We start from the raw sequence: 25,127 nt of genomic DNA on the forward strand, positions 1-25,127 counted from the left end.
CCTATCTAATCCATCAATTAATCACTTTAAGCTGACAGAATAATATCAGACCTTAAATCATTTCAATCCATTAGACAGAATTCAAATTTCATCCAATTAATTATCATAACTAATAACATCCATGTCATCCAGCAAACACATCAGCTTATTAAATTAACTCGATTAATTAATAATTCAATCCAAATCTAAAACATCTCAATTTTCTTCATTCCATTACATAATAATTTTCATACAAATAAATGTATCATTCTAAAAATACATTCTTAATATTCTAGATTATCTTTAATCCATTATATAGAAAATACCTCATTTTTAAGCAAAAATATTTATCTATCCTATATATATCTAAATGTACATGTCTATCTATCTATCCTATACATATCTAATCCATCAATTAATCTCTTTAAGCTGACAGAATAGTATCAAACCTTAATTCATATCAATCCATTAAGCTGAATACAAATTTCATCCAATTAGTTATCGCAGCTAATAACATCCATATTATGAAACAAACAAGTCATCTTATTTGATTAACATTCAATTAATTATTAATTCAATCCAAGTCTAAAACATCTCTTTACTTCTAACTCATAATCTTAATCCTTAAATCAGTCTATAGTTCTAGATTGCCTTTAGTACAATGCATGAAATTTTAAATTTCATTTTTCAATCTTATTCTAACCTTCCTCTTATGCCAGGCAGGTTTCCATAGCAGAGCTTCCCTTCCAGCTGATAAGTCTCTTTTTGTTGCTTGTAGTGTCCTTTGATTCGATGAAAACCATCTTGGCCTCTGCATTGGCCCTCTGTTTCTCTTATTCATAAATCCTCGTTGCTTCAAAAGTTCAAAACTCAATCTTTGCTTTTCCTGGTCCTCAAAGCCATAAGTAGACTGTTTATAAGGCAAGATAAATTTCTCTTTATTCTCAGTTAAATCCTCTTCTTGTATAATCTGTTTTGTAGAGTAGTCAGGTGTAATATGAGAGTCAATTTTGGGGTTTACAGAAGAGATTCTGGCTCTTAATTCTATAGTAAACTCTTTTATTGTAGTGCATATTTCTTCTTTGGCCTCATAGATCTTTTCCAGTATAAGTTTACAGTTTAAATGTGATTGAGGCTTCTCCATTTTAACAATAGTTGAAAAGCAATCCTTTTTTCCCCCTTTTTTTCTTTTTTTGTGTGGAGACTACAGTTGAAGAGTATCCACCCCTACAAATCTTACAGCTGGCTCAAATCATCTTGTCTCTTGAAAAATAGTTTGAAGGCCAAAATCATCTCCAAATAGTCAACAATTACAATATTAACTTTTGACCAGTAGATGTCCTCAGTAAGCTGAAAAGTCTGTTTCAAACGCCATTTTTTTCCTTTTTTTTCTATTTCTTAAAGAAAGAGTGGAAAAACAAACAAAAAAACAAAGAACATTTTTTTCTGTACCTCAGTGTAGATAGAGATAAAGTATAGTCTTTAAATGAATATTTTTTTTCCCTGTCCTTTTATAAAACCCCTTTGTTCCCACAATTACAAAAGCTGCTTTCTCCAGACGGGGAAGTAATTCCAAGGACAAGCTTTTACAGGCAAAAACAGCATGGGGTGAAGAGAGGAACAAAAGGGGTCTCACCCGGATCATCCGCGGTGGGTCTATAATACTTAGATGACAATATGACTTTCGATTGGTGCAGCAGGGTGATCAGCCATCTTGCAGGCCGATCTTTGCTCTGTCGGCCCTAAGGAGATAGCTGGAGACACGGGGGAAACTGCTACCCTCCCCTATCTACCAGCAAGTCTCCTCCTCAGTGGTCGCTCCTCCAGGGCGACTTTCAACCCCCTAGGGGTCTATGGCGAAGGAAACTTCGGATGGCGTGGAGACAAGTCTCCAGGCACGACCAGCGTTGCCACGTTCCAGAACCGGAAGTCAGTTTACTTCTTTCTTCAAACACCCGTTTTTTCTTTCAAAACTTCACCACCACACACAAAGCCTTTGTGCGTGATTGTGGATTTTTAGCTCTTTATAACCAAGACCAAATGTGTAGCTGAATGTTATCCCGAGTCTAAAACATCCTGGGTTACAAATCTGACTTCAGATATTGTTGTTTTCAAATATATACTCATATATCCCATTAAGATTTATAGGCAGTGTCTTAAATACAAGCTAAAATAGTTATTAAATATTTTTGTAAGCCTTGTATTATTTTTAACATAGCTTTTTTATTGTTAAAAATAGTTTGTGTTCTATAGTCTTGAAAAGTTTGAGAAATGTTAGTTTAAACAATAGAAGAAAATAAAACAATCTCTTCTGTTCCAATTTGGGGTCTTGCTGAACTTGTTTAGTTTACAAAAGTTAATTATTGGAACAAAGTAATCTAGCTACCAATTGCGACAAGAGCTACTGTATTTTAAAATATAATTTAATTAATCATTAACAGAAACAAGGCAAATTAAATGCCCCCTGCAATGAGTTAATTTAGTCTACATAAGCCACAAACTGTCATATAAACATTTCCACTGAAATTCTGTGCATATGTTTGACTTGTTTTTTTACCCTCCAAAATAAATAATTATTCATTCTTCATCAGCCCTTTTTGAAATTTAAATTTAAATATTTCTATTTAAATTTTATATGATAAATGCTGCCTTTAAATTATTAAATGAAATTACAATATATTAATCAGTACTTTAATAAATGCAGTATTTTAATAAATGTAGCTGAAAACAATGACAGAGAATTTCATAGTAAAGTTTTTTTATAAAGCAATGAAGCATACTGTCTATTGAAAAGTTGTACCATGTATGATATTAGACTAAGAGTTGAAGCTGCAATAAAAGAGAGTGTTTTAAGCAGACAGCGCTAAACGTACTTTAGATACAAAGGTGGTATTATCTTATTTTTACCATGCCTACAAAATTGTAAATTATAAAGTAAAAATTCCAGAGTATAAATGTCTAGAGTTACATGAATAGGTCTGGACTAAATTCATTTTTTTCCCTTCCATTTTTAAAGCATCAACATTAATTCTAATCTTTCATTTATTTATTTATTTATTTGCTCTCTGTCTCTGGATATTTCAAATGGCACAATGTCTTTACAGACTGATTAAAAACAGACAAAGCAGGCAATTTAAAGTATTTCCACCTGTTTTGATAAGTGATTCTGATTCTGAGAGGCATTTGCACATGGCCAATGTATTTCACCACAGGGTATTTTTACAAGTGACATCATGCAAACTCCTGATAAGTACAATCTGTGACTTTGTCACTTTGGGCTAAGGTACAGATTGGAAAACATAATATATAGACACTAGTCTAGAGATAAATATATCTTTCTCTGACCTAATTCTGTTCAACTGTAAGAATTATGAATGGTTTTCAGATGCCTTAGCAAGAAAAAATGGGATCCCTACTATGTTCTTCTCCCCATGGAAATATAGGATATCTGCTTTCTTTCTTAAATTAGTCGCCATGTATAGATTTAGTTGTTTTTCCAGCAAAGCGTAATATGCTGGTAATCCATTAGCTTTCAAAGGAAACATGCAATACAACAAATGTATAGAATTTATCCTTGGTAATCCTGACTGAATCCTAGATACAATCTAGGATTCGAAATTTGAATCTGGCATTTTCTGCTGCTTAAGCAATGTGTATCTTGAAGTTTGATGGTTGGCTTTAACCAAAACTGTGCAAACATCAGTGCTAAGAAAACTATAAAATTAAAAGTTTTGGCCTTCTAGTTATGTATTTTAATATACTAAATGCTCTATTTTATTTTTAAAAAAGAAATTTATAACAGGTGGCAGAAGCAAAGGGCTATTCTGTCCAATGTATAGGAAGAGGGTGCTGTGTGGCTGCACAGGCCATCGATATTAAATGCTGTCAAGATGTGTCTGTTAGAATTTTGACAGCAAAAGCAGGCAGTACAAGCCAGTGATGTAGGTTGACCTGAGAGAAAAAAAAAATCAACCATTGAGTATCCATGATTGAAGATGGAGTTGAACTTGGGATTCCATGATCTTATACCTAATGAGACAACCAGTTGGGTCATCCTTTGTGGAAAAGATGAGTTTGATGTTACCAGAATGAACATTAAAATTTAAGCGGATTTTTTTTAACCCCAATATTGGATGGTCCATAATCATAGCAATAGCAATAACACTTAGACTTATATACCACTTCATGGTGCTCTACAGCCTTCTTTAAGCAGTTTACAGAGTCTATCATCTAAAAATATATATCATACATAGAAAAATAATGGTAGTGGTAAACCAACTTCAATAATAAGTTAATATTTATTTATCTAAACAGAGTTACAGACAAGCAAAAAACCTCCAAGTGACTACTGACTTCTTGCTAGCTTTCCCACTGACTTTGCTTGGGAAAATGCAAGAAATCATAATCTACAGTGAATGTGGATACACTGCACCAGCTGCAATTTTGTGAACAAAACTAATTTGAACTTTGTGGAAATTTCAATTCCACAGGAGTAATGGGTCCCAGTTTTTGACAGATTCTTTAGGTTAGTGGATTTTATATATCTTGATTCAAAAATGTTTGGTGTAATGCACTATTTGGGCTAACTTGAGGGGGCAAACAGAAAAACAGATAAACACAACAAGAATTTTGGTTTATCTCCCCATTCTAATTTTTTTAGATTATAAATTTTCAATTGCACAATACAGTTGAATATTTCATTATATTGCTCCTTTGAAGACAAGGGACATATAAGTTAAGTGGAGTTTATTTTAGGCTTTTTTTTGCGATATTTCACATTTGTGTGAATGGAATCTGCTTTGTGCGAGAACATTTAAATTTATCCCCATCATCCCAATCAATCATGTACAGATTGTAGTAATACTGTTCAGGAAAAGCGTATGTTCACTTCCTCTCTTGATTTACTTTGCCTGAGTATCTACAGACATTTCCTTCCTTCCTTCCTTCCTTCCTTCCTTCCTTCCTTCCTTCCTTCCTTCCTTCCTTCCTTCCTTCCTTCCTTCCTTCCTTCCTTTCTTTCTTTCTTTCTTTTTCCACAGACATAATCACATGCTTTTTATAATTTTACAGCCTGGATACAGTATAGAATATCAATATAGAAACTTTCACACAATGTGCACAACACTCCCATATGTTCTATGCATCTACTTAATTCTTATAAAATACAGAGTATGTGTTGAGGCTTTGTAGAAATTGGGTGGAGGCTAAACATTGTCACCTCAGTTTACTTTTCTGAATAGCATGGTTGAATAAGATCATGGTGGCATCTAGCACATTTTCCCCTTTCAAATCTCAGGGATCTTTCTTAGCACTGTTGCTGTTAGAGATCTTTAAAACTGATAGAAGATAACCTTCAGAAATTTTGAAAGAAAAGAATGTGCTTCATATGAGGGATAAGTAAAGCTGCTGCTTCTAGTACATTTAAAAATCTCTGACTTTGTTTTCTAAATATTTTACAGTTTCTTAGTATTTGGCATTAGTGAAGGTTGTTACTGACTTTGGATAAGATTGCTAATATGCTTGAAAAGTAAAATAAATAGCTAGCTTGCTGTGAATATTGAGTTTATTTAAACAAACCACTGTAATAGGTTTGGGCTGGGTTCCAAAGAAAGGGTGTGTATATATGGCAGATAACCATGCATGTACGCAGAGTTTTGTTGGCTGATTTTACAGTACTAAGCTAGAACAAATTATATCTTCTTTTTAGTTTCTTGCTGGATATTTATGCTACTGAAGAAAAGTTGTGTACATGCTACCTGAAACAGATTGTCACATAACAACAAAACTTCCTCTGCAAATTTGTCACTTCTGTTTATCAGGTAGGGAGTCATACTCTCTAAACTATATAAAATATAGTATTTTGACTCATTCAGATTAAAAAAATAAAACGGGAACCTTCAAATGGTATTCAATATCTTCTCTTTAATAAAAAGTTTTATTTATTTATTTAAAATATTTCTATTTCCACCCATCTTATAACCAACCTCTGGATACCCAAGCAGTAAAACCATATATATAAAACTAATCCAAAGCAATAAAACCAAAGAAAAGCAGAAAAACTTGGTATCGTAGCCACATATTCTACTATAACCTCACCCTATCCCAGGGCCTGGGGGAAGAGCTAGGTCTTAATACTCTCTAGATTAAAAGTATGGGGGCTTGTTGGATCCCCAAGGACTGGATATTCCATTGGACAAGGGGCTGCAATGGGGAAGGCAAGAATCGAGCAAAGCAGTTGAGAGAAGACTTGATAAGAATTATACATGTTTAAATATTGTTGAATATACAGCTTAAAGAAGTCTTCAGCCATGTGTTCCCTTTTCCTTGCTCATAATGCTAGAGCTCAGCCACCAGTGGAATTAACTAAATTGTTTCTCATTCAAAACCAAAAAGAAACCATTCATATACAACATGATAAACTCAAGAATGTTACTAGCACAAATAGCATAGCTTTAAAAGATTTTATGATGGACAGTTTGTTATTAAATGGAATCCAAAGACGGCATACTTTGAATACCAGGTGCAGCCAGCAAACAGAAGAGGAAGGCTTTTTCATGGATTACATGCCCTGCTTATAGACTTCTGAGGGAGACCAGCTGAATGTTGAGCTTTATTTGTTGTATTTAAAGCAAAAGATATGGCCGGGTGTTATGCCCACCATTGGATCTTATACCAGTGAAAATGCCACAATAAAAATACAGCTTCAATAGAATGCAGTGGAGGCAATACAGATAAAAGTAGTCACCGCTCAGAATGGAGTGAGTTTCATTAGCTGGTAGAAAGTTCAAAAAAGGCACTCAGATGAATTTTGGTCCTAGAACTTGGATGCTACCACAGACAAGATCTGTTTTCTAATCACTGTCATTTATATAAATTGAAGAGAGGAAAAAGCCTCTTTATCAGATATTAGGCATAATTATTTGCAACAATACCATAAATAGGAACGTGTCATTTGGAAAAATCCTATCAAAATTTGTCTTATCAAAATTCACAATGTAATTAGACACAATTCTCTTGCATTCCCTTGTTCTAAAATTACTAATATTAGTTTAAATTGGTAATTCTATATGTGATTTTTTTTTTCATAGATTTAATACCCCAAGTACAAGTAAGTCTGAGTGATTGGCACTATAAAAGAAACCAGAACAAGAAAAATATTTTCACCATTGTCCTGATCTAATATCAGGTCTCAATTGCCGTCATAACCTGAGAGCTACCTGTAATATAACATAGATTAGGATGAGGATTTTTTTATTATGTCTATAAACCACTTAGGGTTCTTAGGATAGGGACATGCTAATCAGCCTCTTAATGTTGAATAGTTTGCTTGAGAATCCTGATTTTTTTCTTTCTATGTTCAGTAAATTTACCTATTAAATAGAAATGACTTTCTACAATCTTAATAGCAATAGCAACAGCAAAATCAACATCATTTAAGCTTATATATCACCTCATAGACTTTTACAGCACACTCTGGGCAGTTTATAATGTAGAAGCATTATTTACCGTATATTCCGGCGTATAAGACGACTTTTGAGAACGAGGAAACAGCCTCCGAACTCGGGGGTCGTCTTATACGCCGAGTCATAACATTTATTTATTTATTTATTATTTCCGGCGTATAAGATGACGTTCTAGGCATGCGACTCGGTATCGATCATCTTATACGCCGGAAATGACGTCATTTCCGGTGTATAAGATGATCGACACCGAGTCGCATGCCTAGAAAGTCATCTTATACGCCGGAAATAACGTTATAAACTACGTTTATTTCCGGCGTATAAGATGACTTTCTAGGCATGCGACTAGGTGTCGATCATCTTATACGCCAGAAATGACGTTATTTCCGGCGTATAAGATGATCGACGCCGAGTCGCATGCCTAGAAAGTCATCTTATACGCCGGAAATGACGTCATTTCCGGCGTATAAGATGATCGACGCCGAGTCGCATGCCTAGAAAGTCGTCTTATATGCGACTCGGCGTCAATCGTCTTGCGACCCGGCGTCGAACTCGGGGGTCGTCTTATACGCCGGGTCGCCTAATACGCCGGAATATACGGTACATATTGCCCGAGAGTCTGGCTCCTCATTTTACTGACTTTGGAAGGATGGAAAGCTGAGTCAACCATGAACTCTGTCAGCATCGAACTCCAGGCTGTGGGCAGAGTTTGCCTGCAATATTGTACTTTAATCACTGCACAACCATGGCTACTATACTATTGCTTAAGAAATATTAATAATAATTTTCCACAAGAGGCCTTTGTTATGAAACAAAGCAATCCTTTGTTAAGTCCTCAGAAGACCTGTTCCAAAATTTTGACACATGTATTGCCTGATTTAATAACAGTTTTAATAAAAATTCCCATTGAAAGTGAAGTAACTTTCTGGTCCAAATTATGAAAAAACAATTCAGAACAAAAATACAATTTTTTGGCACAGTGTGATTTGTCAAGCTGCTGTTTCAAGACTGTAGTTTTTTCATATCTTATCAGTAGCATTCAATTTAATTCTTATTTATTCATCCTTTTTATGTATTAAAATGTATACCAGGATTTCAGTGTAATGCATCCCAGGTGGTTAACAACTATAGCTATCTAGTATGAGTGACCTCTTCATCCTTCCATCTTCTTACAAGAACAAGTTACTGCTCATTAGATATAACTGGCAGGGCTCTGCCAGCTGCAGAAGAATCTGAGCACAGCAAGAGGGATTGTCTGGACAGGAGAGCAGGAATGCAGAATATGCAAACTTGCAACAACCTTCAACAGATGAGACTTGGGGACATGAAAAAAGGAAGGCTGACCTCTCTGGAGAGGGAGACATGGGAAAAAAGCAGGCTGGATTTAAAAGACTGCTATAAATTCTATATCATGTTTTCTGCTCCTCAGAAACTATCAATGGTCTACTGTGATTGCTGGTAGAGAATTAAGAATAAACCCTTAATTCCTAAACTGATAGCTGACCAGCTGTCCCAATATTTGAAGTAGAAGGCTGACAAATAAAAATACAATTATTTGTAAGTTTTACTACATATATTGGAAAAGATATTAGTAAACCATAACTAGTAGCTACCAAATTTGAGTCATGTATAAAGCAGATCCATGTTCAAATCCTATAATGCTTTCTTCTGTCTATATATTGTAATGGGTTATTTATTTTTTGGCTGGAGGAGTGTTTGATGCTTGCACATTATTATTATAATGGACCAATCCATTCTCAGGTTTTTTGTTTCCTGCCTAGTTTAGCTCTCATATCTAGAAGTATTTGTCCAAGGCTTTGGTGAGTCACAGCCTTGTTCATGCTTGTACTGGTGAACACCTAACAATGATGTCTGGATAGTATTGTATTTAGACCTCCATTCCAGTTTCCCAAGCATATCCTGCTGGGAGTATAGGTAGAATTATACAGCAGAATCTGGATATTACATTTCAAGGCAACATTTGAAAACAATCTTGGGATGGTGACTTAGGGATTTGTGACTTTGAACTGGGTGATTTTGGTCGCCCAGTCACTCTCAGCTCAATTCACTGGGGAAAATAGGAGGAGGAAGGAGTATTATGTTAGCTGCCTTGAGTTATCTATAGAGTAATGAAGGTAGGATAAAACTCTAATAAATAAATATTAAAGAAACAGATACATTCTCTAATAGTATTTTGACAAAAGAAACGACAAGAGAACCTTTTCTCTTTATAAATCTCTCCTAAAAGGCCCACCTTCTTTTAAAAATGATTTTCCCTAGGCAGTTTTTTTAAAAAATCTATTTCCCACTGAATAGGCTCAAACTGGCAATAAGATCTTAAAAGGGGAGAAAGAGACTGGGTATCATTTGAAAAAGATGGGAAGAATTAAGCAATCTCTCTTTTTGTCTGTTTTGGTCTTACATTCATATTCCTCCAGTAAGTTAAAGTTACTTAAAAATGAAGGAACTTGTTCTACCACATTCCTTTTATATAAAAAGTTCACATCATTATTTATACCATTATTTATAGCACTTCAGGTAGAATTGGAGTTTAACTCCCATTCTGGAGTATAACACTGGCCATTCCCCAGCTGATTCCCATGCTCTCTGATTTCTATCTGACTTTTAGCTGACTAGTTCTTTCCTCTTGGAAAAATAAATTGCTTACAAGTGATTGACAGCTTGAAGTACTAACAGTTGTTGCCTGCTGAAACATACTTTCCCACCTTAGACTAAGAGGTGCACTTCATATTTACAATTCTAGCGTGCATGAAGATAAAAATCATCTGTCTCACAAGAGTTATACACTTCTCTGTGTTTCTCCATAGATTTGCCTCCTGATTAGGAGCAAACAAAAGCAGAGCAGCAACCTCTGCCTCAATTGAGCAAGCATTAAGTGCTACTGAAGCACTCAGTCACTTCTGATTTAAAGACAAAGCAGTGTTGTTTATTCCCAGAGGCCAAGTTGGCAGAGGTATTCTTATTGCAATTGTTCACTCAGAGACATTCCAGCAGATTCTTTCTGAGGGGCTGTTTTGTGATTCACAGGAGCTGTATATTAACTAGAGTTTCTCTCAACACTGTTGTAGTTATTGGAAGATAATAGGTAATGTTCTACACAAAAGAGTTCAGTTGAATTAATGTCTGGTTTAAACAATCCAGAAATTAGGCAATTCATCCACTTGAAATAGTGCAAGAGTTTAGGCAACCCATGGTGTGCTATATCAGTTTAACAACAAGCAGAAATAGTTTAAGGGAACGTTTGTGATGCTATTAAATGTTGAGAAATCTAAAGTAATGAGCAAAGAAATATAAGAAAAGAGCTAAATGTTATTTAATTCCCATAAATAAATATAAACTATAGGAAATAAAAGAAAAAAGGAAAACACTGAACAGTCTTACTTTTATAATAGACTCTCATATTAATTGCTGTCTTGTGTCAATTAAATGCATATGTCATTTCCTTTGTGCCTTTTAAAAGAAGGAATATTTTAAAAATAACATTTCCTGTTATGGAAAACCTACATTAGAGAGTCAGTTTAGTATAGTGGTTAAAGCATCAGGCTAGAAACCTTGAGACTATCAGTTCTAGCTCTGCCTTAGTCCCAAAACCAGCTGGATGACCTTGAGTCAGTCACTTTCTCTCAGCCCTAGGAAGGAGGCAATGGCAAAGTACTTCTGCAAAACTTTGCCAAGAAAACTGCATGGATTTGTCATGCAATCTCCCAAAATCAGACACGAGTGAATGAAATTTAATAAAAAGCCTACATTAGGGAATCAGCATTTTCAGCCTATTCTAAGTCCCATAACCCAGCAGCTGTCAATCTTCAGAATTCCATACCCTGCTACTGTTCATTCTTTCTGTGGCTTCTTATTCTTCTCTGCATTGTTATGATCTGACCACTAGAAAGAAAATCAGGAGTGGCCTTCCTTCCAGGTATCGGGTAAATCAGATCCCAAAGGAAAAGGAAACACAAATGGACAGCAGCAGTATTGATGCTTTTTAAAAAATCTGATGATTTATATAACAACAAAAGCACCTGAAAAAAACCACACTGGTAAGATGATGCTCAGGTGACTTTTGTAAGTGCACCTATTTTGGTGCCTTACATCTTGCTTGAAAATTATCCAAAATTTTGCTTCAAAACTTCTGTTTTCTTCTGAATTACATAGACTAACTGGGAAATACTGCCAGAGCTGCCAGCCTTTGATTACTTTTATCATATAGTTTCATTGCAGATTGAATTAAGAAGAAATGTATGTATTTTTTCTTTAATTACACTGAGGAGCACAGATTCAATATTGCATATTTACTTAAAATCTTCGGAAAACCCACAAGAGGGACTCTTAAATTGACCTTTACTGAAATCAGTTAGGAAAAATAAACTAATCATCCATTGATACACACTCATATGAATTCACTTAGCCATCAGAAAGTGGCTTTTATTAATAACACACAAATATCAATAGAAGAGAATATTTGTAGCTCAGGGTTGAACTGTGGGGTCCTTCATGCTCTCTGAACTTGGTTCTTTTCTTGCAGATGTTTCATTACCAAAGTAGGTAACATCATCAGTGCAACCCATTGCAAGGTTGGAGAGCACCAAGGATCTCACACACAAATATGCTTATAAGTATAAAGTTCTGCAGTATCCATGAAGTATTTCTTACACTATGTACTTTATTTTTCTTGCCCTAAGAAGAGTCATGCTATCTTCTATCACTTCATAATTACACAAAGAATCATCATTGTCGTTGTCATCATCATCATCACATCATCATCATTATCATATTAAATTTATATGTCACCTGACTCTAATTGATTCTGGGCAGTTTACAAATTATTTGAAACTCGAAAAACATGACAATAAAACAACAAAAAACCCCAAAAAGGATTGTGATGGCAGACTAACAGTCTGGGTAGAATCATAGGTTGAATGGAATTCTGAGTAGCAACATTGACTAATAGCATGTATCTAAGCTTAATTAGCTAAGCAGGCATATAATGCCTACATAATACTCTGTAGGAGACAAACCATGATAATTTATGGTGGCAAATGATCAGCAGCCTGGTAGCCACATTTCCAACTAATACATTTTATTGAAAAACATAAACTTTCATAAATGAGCTTAAGGGTCCCCACCTCCCCTTTTCTGGCTTTTCATGTCCTGGTCTGTGATGGAAGATAAATAAATTAATGCAAGACAATCCTAAATGGTTTACACTAAAGAATGTGTTGGGAATATGGTAACAAAATAGTTGACTCTTTAAAGACAGTTATGTGCAGTTGGCAATGATTATTTGTACATCTGGGATTAATTAAGAATGGGTAGTGCAATGATCGATGGTCAACGGCCTTTTTTCCCTGTCAAATTAATGGCAATAATATTGTATTTAAGCTGTCTCTGTCAAACTATTTCTCAAAATGCAGTCGTATAAACATATATCTTTGAATGCTGAATGGTTTTAGTGCTCCCTGTTCTTACTAGGAAAATGGGGCTGGACTTTTGCAAATTTTTCCTAACCCACTCAGACATATTTCCATAGAGTTTGGAGGAACAAAGAAATGCAAAAGGCTTCTTCTCTTGAAAGAGTTCATTCTGTTATTCTTTCTTTATTTCATCTGAAAGTGCCCTTTAAGACTAAAGATAGCTATTAAAAAGGTATTTGGTGAACTGAAATAACTGTTTGAATGAACAGGTTGAGTTATTGCTCAAAAAATCTTTCTTATCATACAAAGCATCATTAATAAACACTCTTTAAAACTATACAAAAATAATAAATGTTATTCCTAGATTTATCTAACATCTTTAATATAATTTTTCAGATGGTGAACACTGAGATCACTTGATATCTAAGTAGAAAATAAAAGCATACTAGAAAATTATGTGGCTTTTTATCGTTGAAAAGAGCCAAAACCACACTGAAATAATTTTGGCTTAAAGAGATGCTTTAACTGAAAGTCAAAGTTAAGGACTATGTGATGAAACAAGATTCATATTTTTCTTTTAAAAAATGTGCTGGCATATAACATGGAATTATTAAATACTGTGTATGCATGCACACGCCTATATCTGAGCAAGCTAAATCGGATTGTCAAATAGTATACTGAAAGGTTTCTTTGTGAGGCTTAAACAGCTTATGGCAGTAACTGATTTGTCTCCTAACCTCAGGTCTTCCTATTGATTTTGGAAAAGGCACCATTTTAAGGTTTGATTTAAGAGCGTAAGCAATGTTTTAAGTGGGGAGCTAGACCCTCTTTAAGGAGTGCCTCTTTATTATAGTTAGATTGTGCAAAAAGAAAATCTCAAGATGTTTCTATGATTCACAGCTATTACACATCCCCATATAATAATTCGATCATTTGACAATATTGTCAAATACAGTCATTATTCATTAATGCAAAGGACATTTAATTTTTAGATACTAAAATGCCAACACCTTTCCTTACCATTTATTCTCCTTTCTTATCTAAATTATTTTCTCCCACTGTATACCTGCAGAAAGCTTAGGTTATTGGTTGGTATAAAATGTTAATAAATAAGAAATAAAAGTACTGTAATTATTTATGGGCTTAGGTCAGATATTACCACTCACCCTAGGACCTGGGTTTGTGTTTTGTCTCTAGTGAGCAAAACTATGGCCAGAGGTGATGGTGGAGTCATTTGTATCCATAGAGCCTCTTCCTTTGCAGAGACCTGGATCATAATGCTCCAGGTGACCCATTTCAGGGAAATCTTACTGTTCAATGCTACCATTGTATGAACTTCTGAAAGGAATGTTTTTGCATGTAAAGAAGGATTTTTAGCAATATGTGAAGTTTGCAGCACACTTTTCTCTAATGTCCTTATCATTATATATATTTTTTATTTGTAGATCTGAATAATATATTTTAGAGAAGTACAGTTTTTAAAATATGTGTGCTGTTCCTCTTGTTTTCTAGAACACTGTTTGAGAAATCTGTAGGAGAAGCAAACTGAGCTACATTCTTTTCTTTCCCTGAGTGCTATTTGAAGTTAGATTTGAAACTTATTTAAAAAGCATAGGCAGAACCATAAAAAGTAACACATTTTAACCTTTTTTGGTGACCAATTCCCCATTGTTGTGCTGTCACAAAAAACAGCTAGAAAACTTTGAACTAGAAACCCTGGATTTCCAAGAGGATTTGTGCAAAAGGTGATTATGAATGGACATTCCTACCACATGCAGAGGACTTGTCCTATAGATTGGATTTATCCTATATCCTCATACAATTGAGGAATGTAGCTAAGCTGAAAAACTGTCAGGTGGAAAATGGCATCTTGGGTCAGGAGAACCATGCTAGTAGCCTCCCTCTCTAGCTTACATAAAGAGAGCTGGCAGGAAGATTCTTTCGAGGGCATCCAGCATGACTGAATATGAATAAGCCCCCATTCTCCATTTTTTGCAATGAAAGCTATAGTCTGTGTAGACACAGCATCCGATTAAAAAATTAAGAAAAATGAGGAGGGCATTACTTACTGCAGTTCTATCTGAACTGTATAGCAATATTCATTCTTCTTTAAATGTGGCTTGCAGATATGTCAGTCGAAATGCATATCTAAATAATTAACCTTTAAATATATTCACTTTAGCTATCAAATATTTATTTAAATGTTTTAAATATTGAAAGACTGTAGAAGTCTTGTGAATTCCAGAGGACTTCCAGTTTGCACTAAAAGGCCAGAGCAAGGATGGTGAAATACATTAAGGAAAGGCAAGGATTACATTCATACATTGCCCAAACTGTAATGTGATTTATTTACTTTTGGTTTAGCTATTTATATGACTCTAGCCTTGTGGTTATAAATAGTGGCTTATGATTTAGCAAATAAAGCAGATTGTCAATTGTGGTTTATTAAAAATTGCAAAATATTGTAAAATGCTAAATTTCTCTCTAGTCTATTAACAGAAGACCAAGAATGTTTATAGATTCAGCCAGATATTTGTTTATCTGGAGAAATAGGAATAATTTCCACATAATTATTATGGCAATACTGCAAACACCTTGTACTCCAATACTCCTTGTTCACCTTACACATCTTCCTGTTCTTCCTGCTTCAAGAAGTAAGAACTTGCTAATCACAAAAGTACAACTGAACCAGAGAAGCCAAGTCTTAGTGATTTCAGGGAGAGATTTGATTTTTTCCCATTTAATTCTCCCATTAAACCTCAGAGAGCTGTTTTTGGCCAGATTTTGCCCTTTTCATCACTGTATTATTGTATCAATAACATACAATTAAGGTGTTGCATTTTACCTTTGACAAGAGAAAATTAAGAAATGATATGGGGTTTCTGCCAGAGTTTTGTTGGGTTCCATTGAACATAGATGTCTCCTCTGGTATTTTACAGGCTTAATAATTTTAGTATAATTATGTACAGTATGACTACCAAGTCTTTAAGCAGAAAACTAGATGGGTTCATAGATGTAATCCAATCTTTTAATTATTTCTCCAAATGTCAGACCATGTGCTGATTGTCTCAGATGATTTACTTCTTGTCAAGAACTATTTGTATAAGGAGGCCAACAAGAAACATGAGAAGAAAGGAACCCCCTTCTCTAAGGAACTTCCCCTTAGAGAAAATTGTAAGAGTGATTTTAATGTTACATCTACTGAATAAGCAATTGTTCCTGGATACAGAAAAAAAAGAGAAAATTACATGCAAAATCTAAACTCATTTTGATTTTGTACAACAAAACATTAACATTCTCCTGAATGGTTAGTAATTGAATGTCCTTACAAATCCTCACATTAATTTCTTTCAAGATAAATATAATATGTAAAGTTCAGAAAAGAAACAAAAAAACATAAACCAAATAAAGACATGAAAAACAAAGCTAAAGGAAATATAGTGAAATCTAATTCATATAATATCATTCACTATAACTCTCATTCCCAATCTATTCTTGAAACCATTTTTAGCTCCTCCATCCTAACACAGCCTAATATATTGCCTTTATAGCATCTCATCAAATTTATCCAACCATGACCATGTAGTTTCAAGATCCCACCAGCCAAAACCTTTAAGCTCCATTGATTTTCATGTTGTCGTTCAGTATAGATATAAATATTTCCTACTGAACCAAGGTTGATTGAATGAATTGAAATGATTGGCTGAATTGAATCCAATATTGATTTACTGAAAGAATTGGTTATAAACCTAAAACACTCAATGTGCTAATTAGATAAGTGGAACATGAAATTTCTCAGGAGTATAAATGGAATATCTTATAGATAATGCCTGGCCATCGCAAACAAGACTTTGTGTGTTTGGTGATTAAATGAGGAAATAGCTTACTTGGGGAAATCAGTAAATCAGGAATTTAGTAGCCATCACCTTCATCTAATTTTTCAGTGTTGCTATACTACATATTGAATTTTTAACTGATTTATATGTGTAATTGATTTAGTTGATTCTGAACTGTTAACATGTTTTATTTTAATTGTTAACATTTATTATGTAAACATTTTAGTTATATACTTTGATTTTTAATTAAGACATGCCATTCATTTCATATATTTTGTATCTGTATTTTGATTCTTTGTTTAGAAAAATGTGGTAGCTACTTTCAATATAAATAAAGTTTTTGGATAGAAATGTTTAACTGAATAGAAGGTCAATCAAAACACTTACAGTGGGCTTAATCATTTTTTGAGTAGCCATCTGAAAGGGTGGCAGAACTGAACTGTTTTTTTTTTTTTTACATTTCTAGCATTTCTCCTTATTAATAAAATTGTACTTTTGGTTTTTTTTTTTTTACATTTCTAGCATTTCTCCTTATTAATAAAATTGTACTTTTGTCCTAAACTACTCTTAATACCACTCAATGCAGACAGTTTACTATATAGCTCCCTTACAATGAATTGGGTTCAGATTAGCATTTGTGAGAAGCAGAACTCACAGTCCTGCTACATACATTTTGTTCTGGACCCAAAGCTGCACTAAGGATCTTTGGAGATTATACAAAAGGAATCTTTCAGATTACCGGTACATGAAGAAATTTAAAAAATATAATAATTGGAGACATATTTTTTTTAAAAAAATCTGTAACTATTGAAACTAGTTGTAGTAATCTCTAGTTAAGTGATAATAGTCTCCTGATTCCTTTATATGTTTAGATAAGTTGATCTGATAGTTTATATTTTACAGAAGTACCATTATATATTGTTTTCTGTACAGTCTATAAAATGTGATTCAGTGAGCCATTGTCAGGGTTTTTCTTTTTATCATTATAACAAACTATAACAAAATGCACTACTGATTATTCAGTATGATACAAACTGCATAGTTATTAAATAAAATGAACAGGAAAAGAAACTATGTTAATATATAAAATCCATATAATATCAATTTGGGATTTATTCATCTTTCATCTTATCACTAAATCTAGACCATATAGAGTTGCCCCACCTTCTAGTTTTTGGACTATAAAAATATTTAAAAATAGATAACAAATATCTGAAATCGATTCCTTAAAATCAAGAGGGTAAGGTTTTTTTCCTTTTTTATTTGTGTAAGGGTATTCTGCTGAGTACCACATTTGATAAAGCCGAATGGCTCATAAAATGACAAATTCTGCCTTTTGGGAATATAATTTAACATGCGAGTTTGCTGTAAAATTTTGAAATAACAATAATTTAACAATAATTTAAATATGCATATTGAAATGCCTTATATATTAATTTGAAGATTTAAACTGGTATTAAATTTAGGCAGTGTTAGAATTAGGTTTTTGTTAACAACTGTGAGCAATATTAAAGTAAAAGAATTACAATAATTTCTGACTAATCTAGAAAATTTTGCAAGTTTAAAAAGCTGAACATAAGGTCAGGAAAACTCAAAGTTCAAATGTAGTGACTAAGATGTGGTAACGGATGTGGTAATTAATCTTCAACAAAGATTGTAGTGGAAAAATTGTTTCCATATTTAATCCATAGTTAAATTCTAGATCAGGTATGTTTTGAGAGTATGAGGTAAGTTTTAATATTGATGTATGTTGCCATAACTTAATTTGCCATTCTTCTGCAGAAGAGATTGTTCATAATTTCCAATGAGAAGCATGGGGGATCCTAGCAGTTGTTATCATGTACAAAGTCAGCTATGTATATCTTGTAAGAATAAACACAAAGCAGTATTTGCTGATAAATTAGCTTCATTCTTAAATCTATTTTAATTTTATTTAATATATAACATACAAAGAAATAGGTGATTAAAGGAAGGAAAGGAAGAGGAAAGAGAAGTGTCAGGTATAAGGGAGGAAAAAAGGAAAAAAAAGCATCGACTTCTGACAGTACAAGATAAAAACACTCCAGCCTCAACTTTTTGCTTTTACACATTAATATATAACTAGCCATTTCTATAATGACAAATCTATCTAATCGACAAAACTAAAGTCAAGGTTTCATTTTTTTTTCATCACAAGTACAAAATCCAGAAGTGATATCCAAATGAAAAACATACTCAAATATATTCTCATTGATAATACATTGGTTTTCCAAAATTGGATAGTTCAATTCTTCATTTTACACTTCTGATAGATAATGCTAACCTTCATCTTGTTTCTTTAATTGCAAGTAAAACTGAATGGTTGGTTTCATTTCCAGCACTGGATCTTGCAGTATAATAAATGTTGCCAAGGCATATGGATCATATCGTGTACATTCATTTTCATTTATATAGATTGCCCAGCAGGGGATATAGGTACATCATAGGCAGGATATAATATCTCAAAATTTTTAAAACAACCATTATACATCAACTAATTTAAAGTATTTTTCCCATGTTTGACCCAGGCTTTCCAATTAACTATTTTTGCTGCTATCTTCACATTTGGATTATACCACAGCTTCAATTTCTTCTGTAATTTTGGGACCAAACTGCTTACCTATTAATAACTAATATGTCTCATAGTGGTTCTCAACCTATGGGTCATGACCCCATTTGGGGTTGATCTACCATTTCACGGGGGTCGCCAAGCAAGGCTGTCCATCATTTTTTCCCCTTTTCTGGCGGGTGCCTTACCTCCCTTGGGCTGGGCCAGCTGGTGGCCCAGCCGGTGGTCGGTCTGCTCCGTCTCTGCCGCTTGCCAGCTGTGCCTTGGCTGGCGCAGGGGGCGGCACCACGCATGCGCGGTGCTCCCGGGCAGGGAAAGTCTTCGACTTACGACCAGTTGGATAGTCCTCGACTTACGACTGGGTTAGTCCTTGACTTACGACCGGTTTAGTACTCGACTTACGACCAGTTGGGGGTCGCGGCATTAAAAAGGTTGAGAACCACTGGTCCAACAGCTTTCAAGCTGGAAAAAGAACATCCCCTTTTACTTAATCTTGGTGCTCAAAGTTTCCAATTTTTCAAATACATGGATGTTGGATCCAATAAGAGAGCTATTGGAAGATAATATTTAGACAAGTTTTCAGTCCATAGAAATATAGGTGTTAGAATATAAGCATAATGGTTAGAGTTAAAAATCTGATAGATTAAAGCCACTATCATAAAGCAGTCTAAATATGAACAAAGTTATTTAGGGATTTTAGCTTGCCATGAACATTTGTACAAACAGCTAAAGGTAAAGATAAAGGTTTCCCTGTCCATTTGTACCTGATTCTAGGACGTGGTGCTCAGTTCAGTTTCTTAGCTGAGGGAGCCAGCATTGTCCAAGGACATTTTCCGTGGTCATGTGGCCAGCATGACTATGCACCAAAGTCACACAGAATGCTGTTACCTTCCCACCAAAGTGGTACCTATTAATCTACTCATTTGAATACTTTCAATCTGCTAGATAGGCAGGAGCTGGGGCAAGGAACAGAAGCTCACCCAATTCTGTGGTGTTCGGTAGCTCAGGGTCTTTAACCACTGAACCGTTGCCCCCCCCCCATAAAATATCTATTAGGAATTAATATTTGAATCCTTCTTAAAATATACATTAGCCTTAAGGTAGCATTCATTTGAATTATATTGTAGTTCAGTGAAAAAAAGAATTAAATCTAAATTAATAATGGGATCTCATATTGTCAATAGGATATCTTGTGTGGTGTTTCTCAGGAGCACATCATTTCACTGTTCTAGCAATGAATGGGTAGATTGTTAAAAAAAATTCAAAGGTGACAAGTGTGTTTCTAATAACAGATCACACTGAAAAAGCCTTGGTTCATTATCTGGCCATTTTCATTTCTTTCGGATTTTAATTTATGACCTTTAGCATCAGGAATCAATGCTACCATTATTTTTCTGTGCTATTTTATGATGAAATTATTTGTAGCTTCATTTTGATGGGGGGAACTTTTCCCTTATTTTCGCAGCCAGATGTACCCCCTTGCCTCACAGAAGAGCAACTTAATGCCCTTCTGGAAGACTGTATACAAAGCCTAAGAAGAGGATGCGATCTTAATCTGACCAAATGTCAGGAAAATTCGGTGGAGAGGAGGAGCCCTTGTAACACCTTGGAAGAGGACATGTCAGACTCTAGGAGTGACGTGTCAGATGATATTCAACTACCAGCAAACGAGGAAATGCTTGGAGATGAGTATAAAGACATATTTTCAAAGGAAAATATAGACTCCTGCTGCAATCCCAGCAAGACATTGTTTGAATTTCCCATGTCAGAGAAAAAGGGAAATGAAGAAGACCAAGAGGAGGCAGCAGACACTGCTAATAGCTCTGAAGATGTCTCCATGTCAAAGGTTCTCAGTACAGACAAGATGAAAAAGCCTTCTTTTTTTGATGAATCTTTTTATTGTGTCAGCGTGAACAATGAGCTTTCCACAGATGGCAGCATTCCTAGCATACCACTAAAAACCAGTGGAGGTGAGGCTGCTAATAAACTTTTAGACGAAGCATTTGATTATGATTTTAAAAGCCCAAACGACTCAAGCAGGATTTCATCAAACATATGCACTAATGTTTGATGGTTATGCTGGTGGGGCGCAAAAGCACAAACAGCAGAGAATAACAGAACATTTCAAAATGCTTTCTGACATTTTTTAACTGACATAAATAGAAACAATACTAGTTCTCTATTTAAAAAGTACCAAAAGTAACATTTTTGTCAGTTAGTGGTAAGGTGGGATAGGCATATGTCATGATTTAATAGGCAAGTATGCTCCTTTCTTTTTCATTTTGATAAATTGTACAAAAAATTCAAAAATATCAGCTGATAATATTTATAATATAAAAGCTCAAAATCATAGAGAAGAGAATGTGTAACTGTTACCTTTACTTGGCAATGGTATCTTGATAGATATATTTCCTGTTACAAACCAAAATTGTCTAGCAATCTTTCTTAATTATATAACCAAAACAATACTGCTGTGACACAGAATTCTTAAATTTCAACCTACATAAAGATATGAATACCAAAATAACAGAGTTGGAAGGGACTTTGGAGGTCTTCTAGTCCAGCCCCCTGCTCAGGCAGGAAACCCTATACCATTTCAGACATATGGTTGTCCAATCTCTTCTTAAAAACTTCCAGTGTTGGAGCATTCACAACTTCTGAAGGCAAGTTGATCCACTGATTAATTGTTCTAACAGTCAGGAAATTTCTCCTTAGTTCTAGGTTGCTTCTTTCTTTGGTTACTTTCCATCCATTGCTTCTTGTCTTGCCTTCAGGCGCTTTGGAGAATAGCTTGACTCCCTCTTCTTTGTGGCAATCGCTGAGATATTGAAACACTGCTATCATGTCCCCCCTCGTCCTTCTCTTCATTAAATTGACATACCCAATTCCAGCAACCGTTCTTTATCTGTTTTAGCCTCCAGTCTCCTGATCATCTTTGTTGCTCTTCTCTGTACTCTGTCTAGAGTCTCAACATCTTTTTTACATCATTCCAACCAAAACTGGATGCAGTATTCCAAGTGTGGCCTTACCAAGGCATTAGAAAATGGTATTAAGTCGTCACGTGATCTTGATTCTATCCCTCTGTTAATGCAGCCTAGCACTGTGTTGGCCTTTTTGGCAGCTGCAGCACACTGCTGGCTCATATTTAAGTAATTGTCCAAGATCCATCTCATAGTTACTACTGTTGAGCCACATACCACCTATACTATACCTGTGCATTTGGTTTTTCTTGCCTAAATATACAACCTTACTTTTTTCACCACTGAATTTCATTTTGTTAAAATAATGACAAATTATTTTAAAATGCTACCAAGCTTTTCATTTTTCTCTTCAAATACAGGCTTCTCATCTGCATCAATTGCATTAATTGGAAGATTAGATTAGTCTGAATTTAATTTGAATACTAATATTTAATAGTATTCTTAAACTTTGCTTAAGTGTATTCTTTTATCACACAACAATATTTCTTCTGCTCCTTGCTGGTCAATAAATAATGTTGCGGTTGAAATAAGATGCTCTCTCTGAATCTGTTGCAACATCTGGTTTTGCTTGTAATATTGTGAAGTTAAATAACATTGGTACTGGATGAAGAAATTTAAATCAAATAAAAAATCAGAATATACTCATTTATCCACTTCAGAGGTAAATAGCAATATCTTTCTTACATTATCTATTGCTGCTTTCCTTCCTTGCAGAACTTAGGTTGTATTTAGTGTTCACTAAATTCCACCTCTTATTTTGCTAACATTTCATGACAGGTTTAGAATATAATGACTATGGAGATTCTCAGCCATCAGATCATGGTTAACCTTTGCTTCATTAATATACTCTTCTTTCACCATTTCTTTCTTTTTTTTAAATGTCAGTATGAATGGATTGTGACTAGTCCATTGTGTTTCCATTGTCAAAGCTTGTGATTAAAATTAATGGATTAAATGCCACTGAACAAGTTGGTTTCTCTGAAACAATGCAGTTGTTGAAAAAAAGAATTGTATAAGGGTAGAAGATGGGAAAAAAGTGTCATGGGATGGGAAGGGAGGGAGGGAAGTACATGGATAACAAAATAGACTTAGTTGGCTCAGTCCATGTCTTCCTTGGTTCTACTAATGTTAACTATGCCTCTTTGCCCTAATAAATACACTGGTCTCTATCTGCACCAAAATGAAGTCTAGAGTTATCCATTCATGCCCTAGGCATAGATTACTAATGCTACCCCCAGTGTCACATAGATTATAATGTTTCCATGTTATTTAAATTTACCTATGCCTCAGAAATAGTGCCCAGAATTGTTTGTTCAGATCTTTTCGCTCAGTGGCTATTCTGTTGATATCTTTAATATTGTTTACTTTAATAAGCAGCTGCAAATGATGATAACATAGACTGCACAGATTAGAACATTATATACGGTAATTTCTTATAATAGGCAGGTCTGGTACATGAGCAATTAGCAATCTAAAATAGCCAAAGTTGAAACTAATAGCAAGAATGGGAAAAGAATAATAATGAAGAATAGATGTAAACAAATATAGTTAACACATGCTCAGAAATAGATATACATTATTTAACATTGAAGGACACTTATTATCTTGGATATCATTTTATTTTTCAGTGGGAGTCCAAGACAATGTGTATTAGCAGCCATTCTGTCTCTCTTGAGTTGTCTGTATTTGTTTCTCCTTGTTCAAACCCAGATAACCTTTTGATACCAATATTCTATTAGCTGAAATGTCAAACTTGTCTAAAAGTATCCTTAATTCTTCATCAGAATTAATAATACTGTATCCCAGTTACATAGAAATGAATAATAGATGTCAGAATTGATAAGAGGTGAGATTTTATTTTTTATTTATTAAACAGATTTGTGTGACCACCTAACCCATACCCAATGACTCTATAGCTTAAAACAGGGGTCCCCAACCCCCCTGTCTGTGGACCGGTACTGGGCTATGGCATGCCAGCAACCTGTCCGCACAAATAAGCAAAGCCCTATCTGTGGGATGCAGGCAGCACACAAAACCACACACTCCCTGGTCTGTGGAAAAACCTTTCTCCATGGAGCTGGTCCCTGGTGCCCAAAAGGTTGAGGATCTCTGGTTTAAAAGATTCTGTAGTTTAAAAAAATGTGACAAAGTGTCATACTTATGGAGAGAATTTTAAAAATTGCTATATATTGTTCAACCTTTAAAGTTATTCTGTTGAACCTGGATGTAGATAAAAATGTAAAAAGTGGTCTTTCAAACAATTTCTATGGTACTCAGATCTATGGATTAAATCGAAATTCTATCTGTGAACAGCAAGACTCATTCTTTCCACTCTTGAATGTAGATCTAATGGACAAGATTGATTTTAACTAGTTTTTCTCTTCCTCGGGAGCAGATTGAGCCATTGAAACTTTATCTATTTGGAGGATTAAGAATATTTTTAGGCTCTCTGAGAGTTTTTAGCTTTCACTGAATTAAATAAAATTAAATATTTTTGTCTGGGTCTTGCATATTTTTTAAAGTAAGATTTACAGCATGGTATGTAATAACCCTTAAATACCTACTTAATAATATTTAATTTTATTTGTTGTTGTTGTTGTTAATTGCGAAGTCGTGTCCGACCCATCGCGACCCCATGGACAATGTTCCTCCAGGTCTTCCTGTCCTCTACCATCTTCTGGAGTCCATTTAAGTTCACACCTATTGCTTCAGTGACTCCATCCAGCTATCTCATTCTCTGTTGTCCCATTCTTCTATTGCCTTAATCTTTCCCAGCATTAGGCCCTTCTCCAGTGAGTCCTTCCTTCTCATTAGGTGGCCAAAGTATTTGAGTTTCAATTTCAGGATCTGGC

The 25,127-nt window shown here is 34.6% G+C and overlaps 1 protein-coding gene across 3 annotated transcripts in view; it reads left to right on the forward strand.

Moving 5' to 3' along the window:
• FSIP1 (fibrous sheath interacting protein 1) overlaps positions 1-25,127 on the forward strand; it is a 51,992-nt gene that overhangs the window by 25,217 nt on the left and 1,648 nt on the right. For all 3 annotated transcript variants that reach the window (XM_039342664.1, XM_039342663.1, XM_039342665.1), the window contains exon 12: positions 20,760-21,264. In XM_039342664.1, coding sequence (XP_039198598.1) covers positions 20,760-21,264 — 505 coding nt within the window. The remainder of the gene's footprint in view (positions 1-20,759; positions 21,265-25,127) is intronic.

Source organism: Crotalus tigris, unplaced genomic scaffold, assembly GCF_016545835.1.
Source record: "Crotalus tigris isolate CLP2741 ecotype Arizona unplaced genomic scaffold, ASM1654583v1 scf7180000017800.2534000, whole genome shotgun sequence".
NCBI classification, from domain to species: Eukaryota; Metazoa; Chordata; class Lepidosauria; order Squamata; family Viperidae; genus Crotalus; species Crotalus tigris.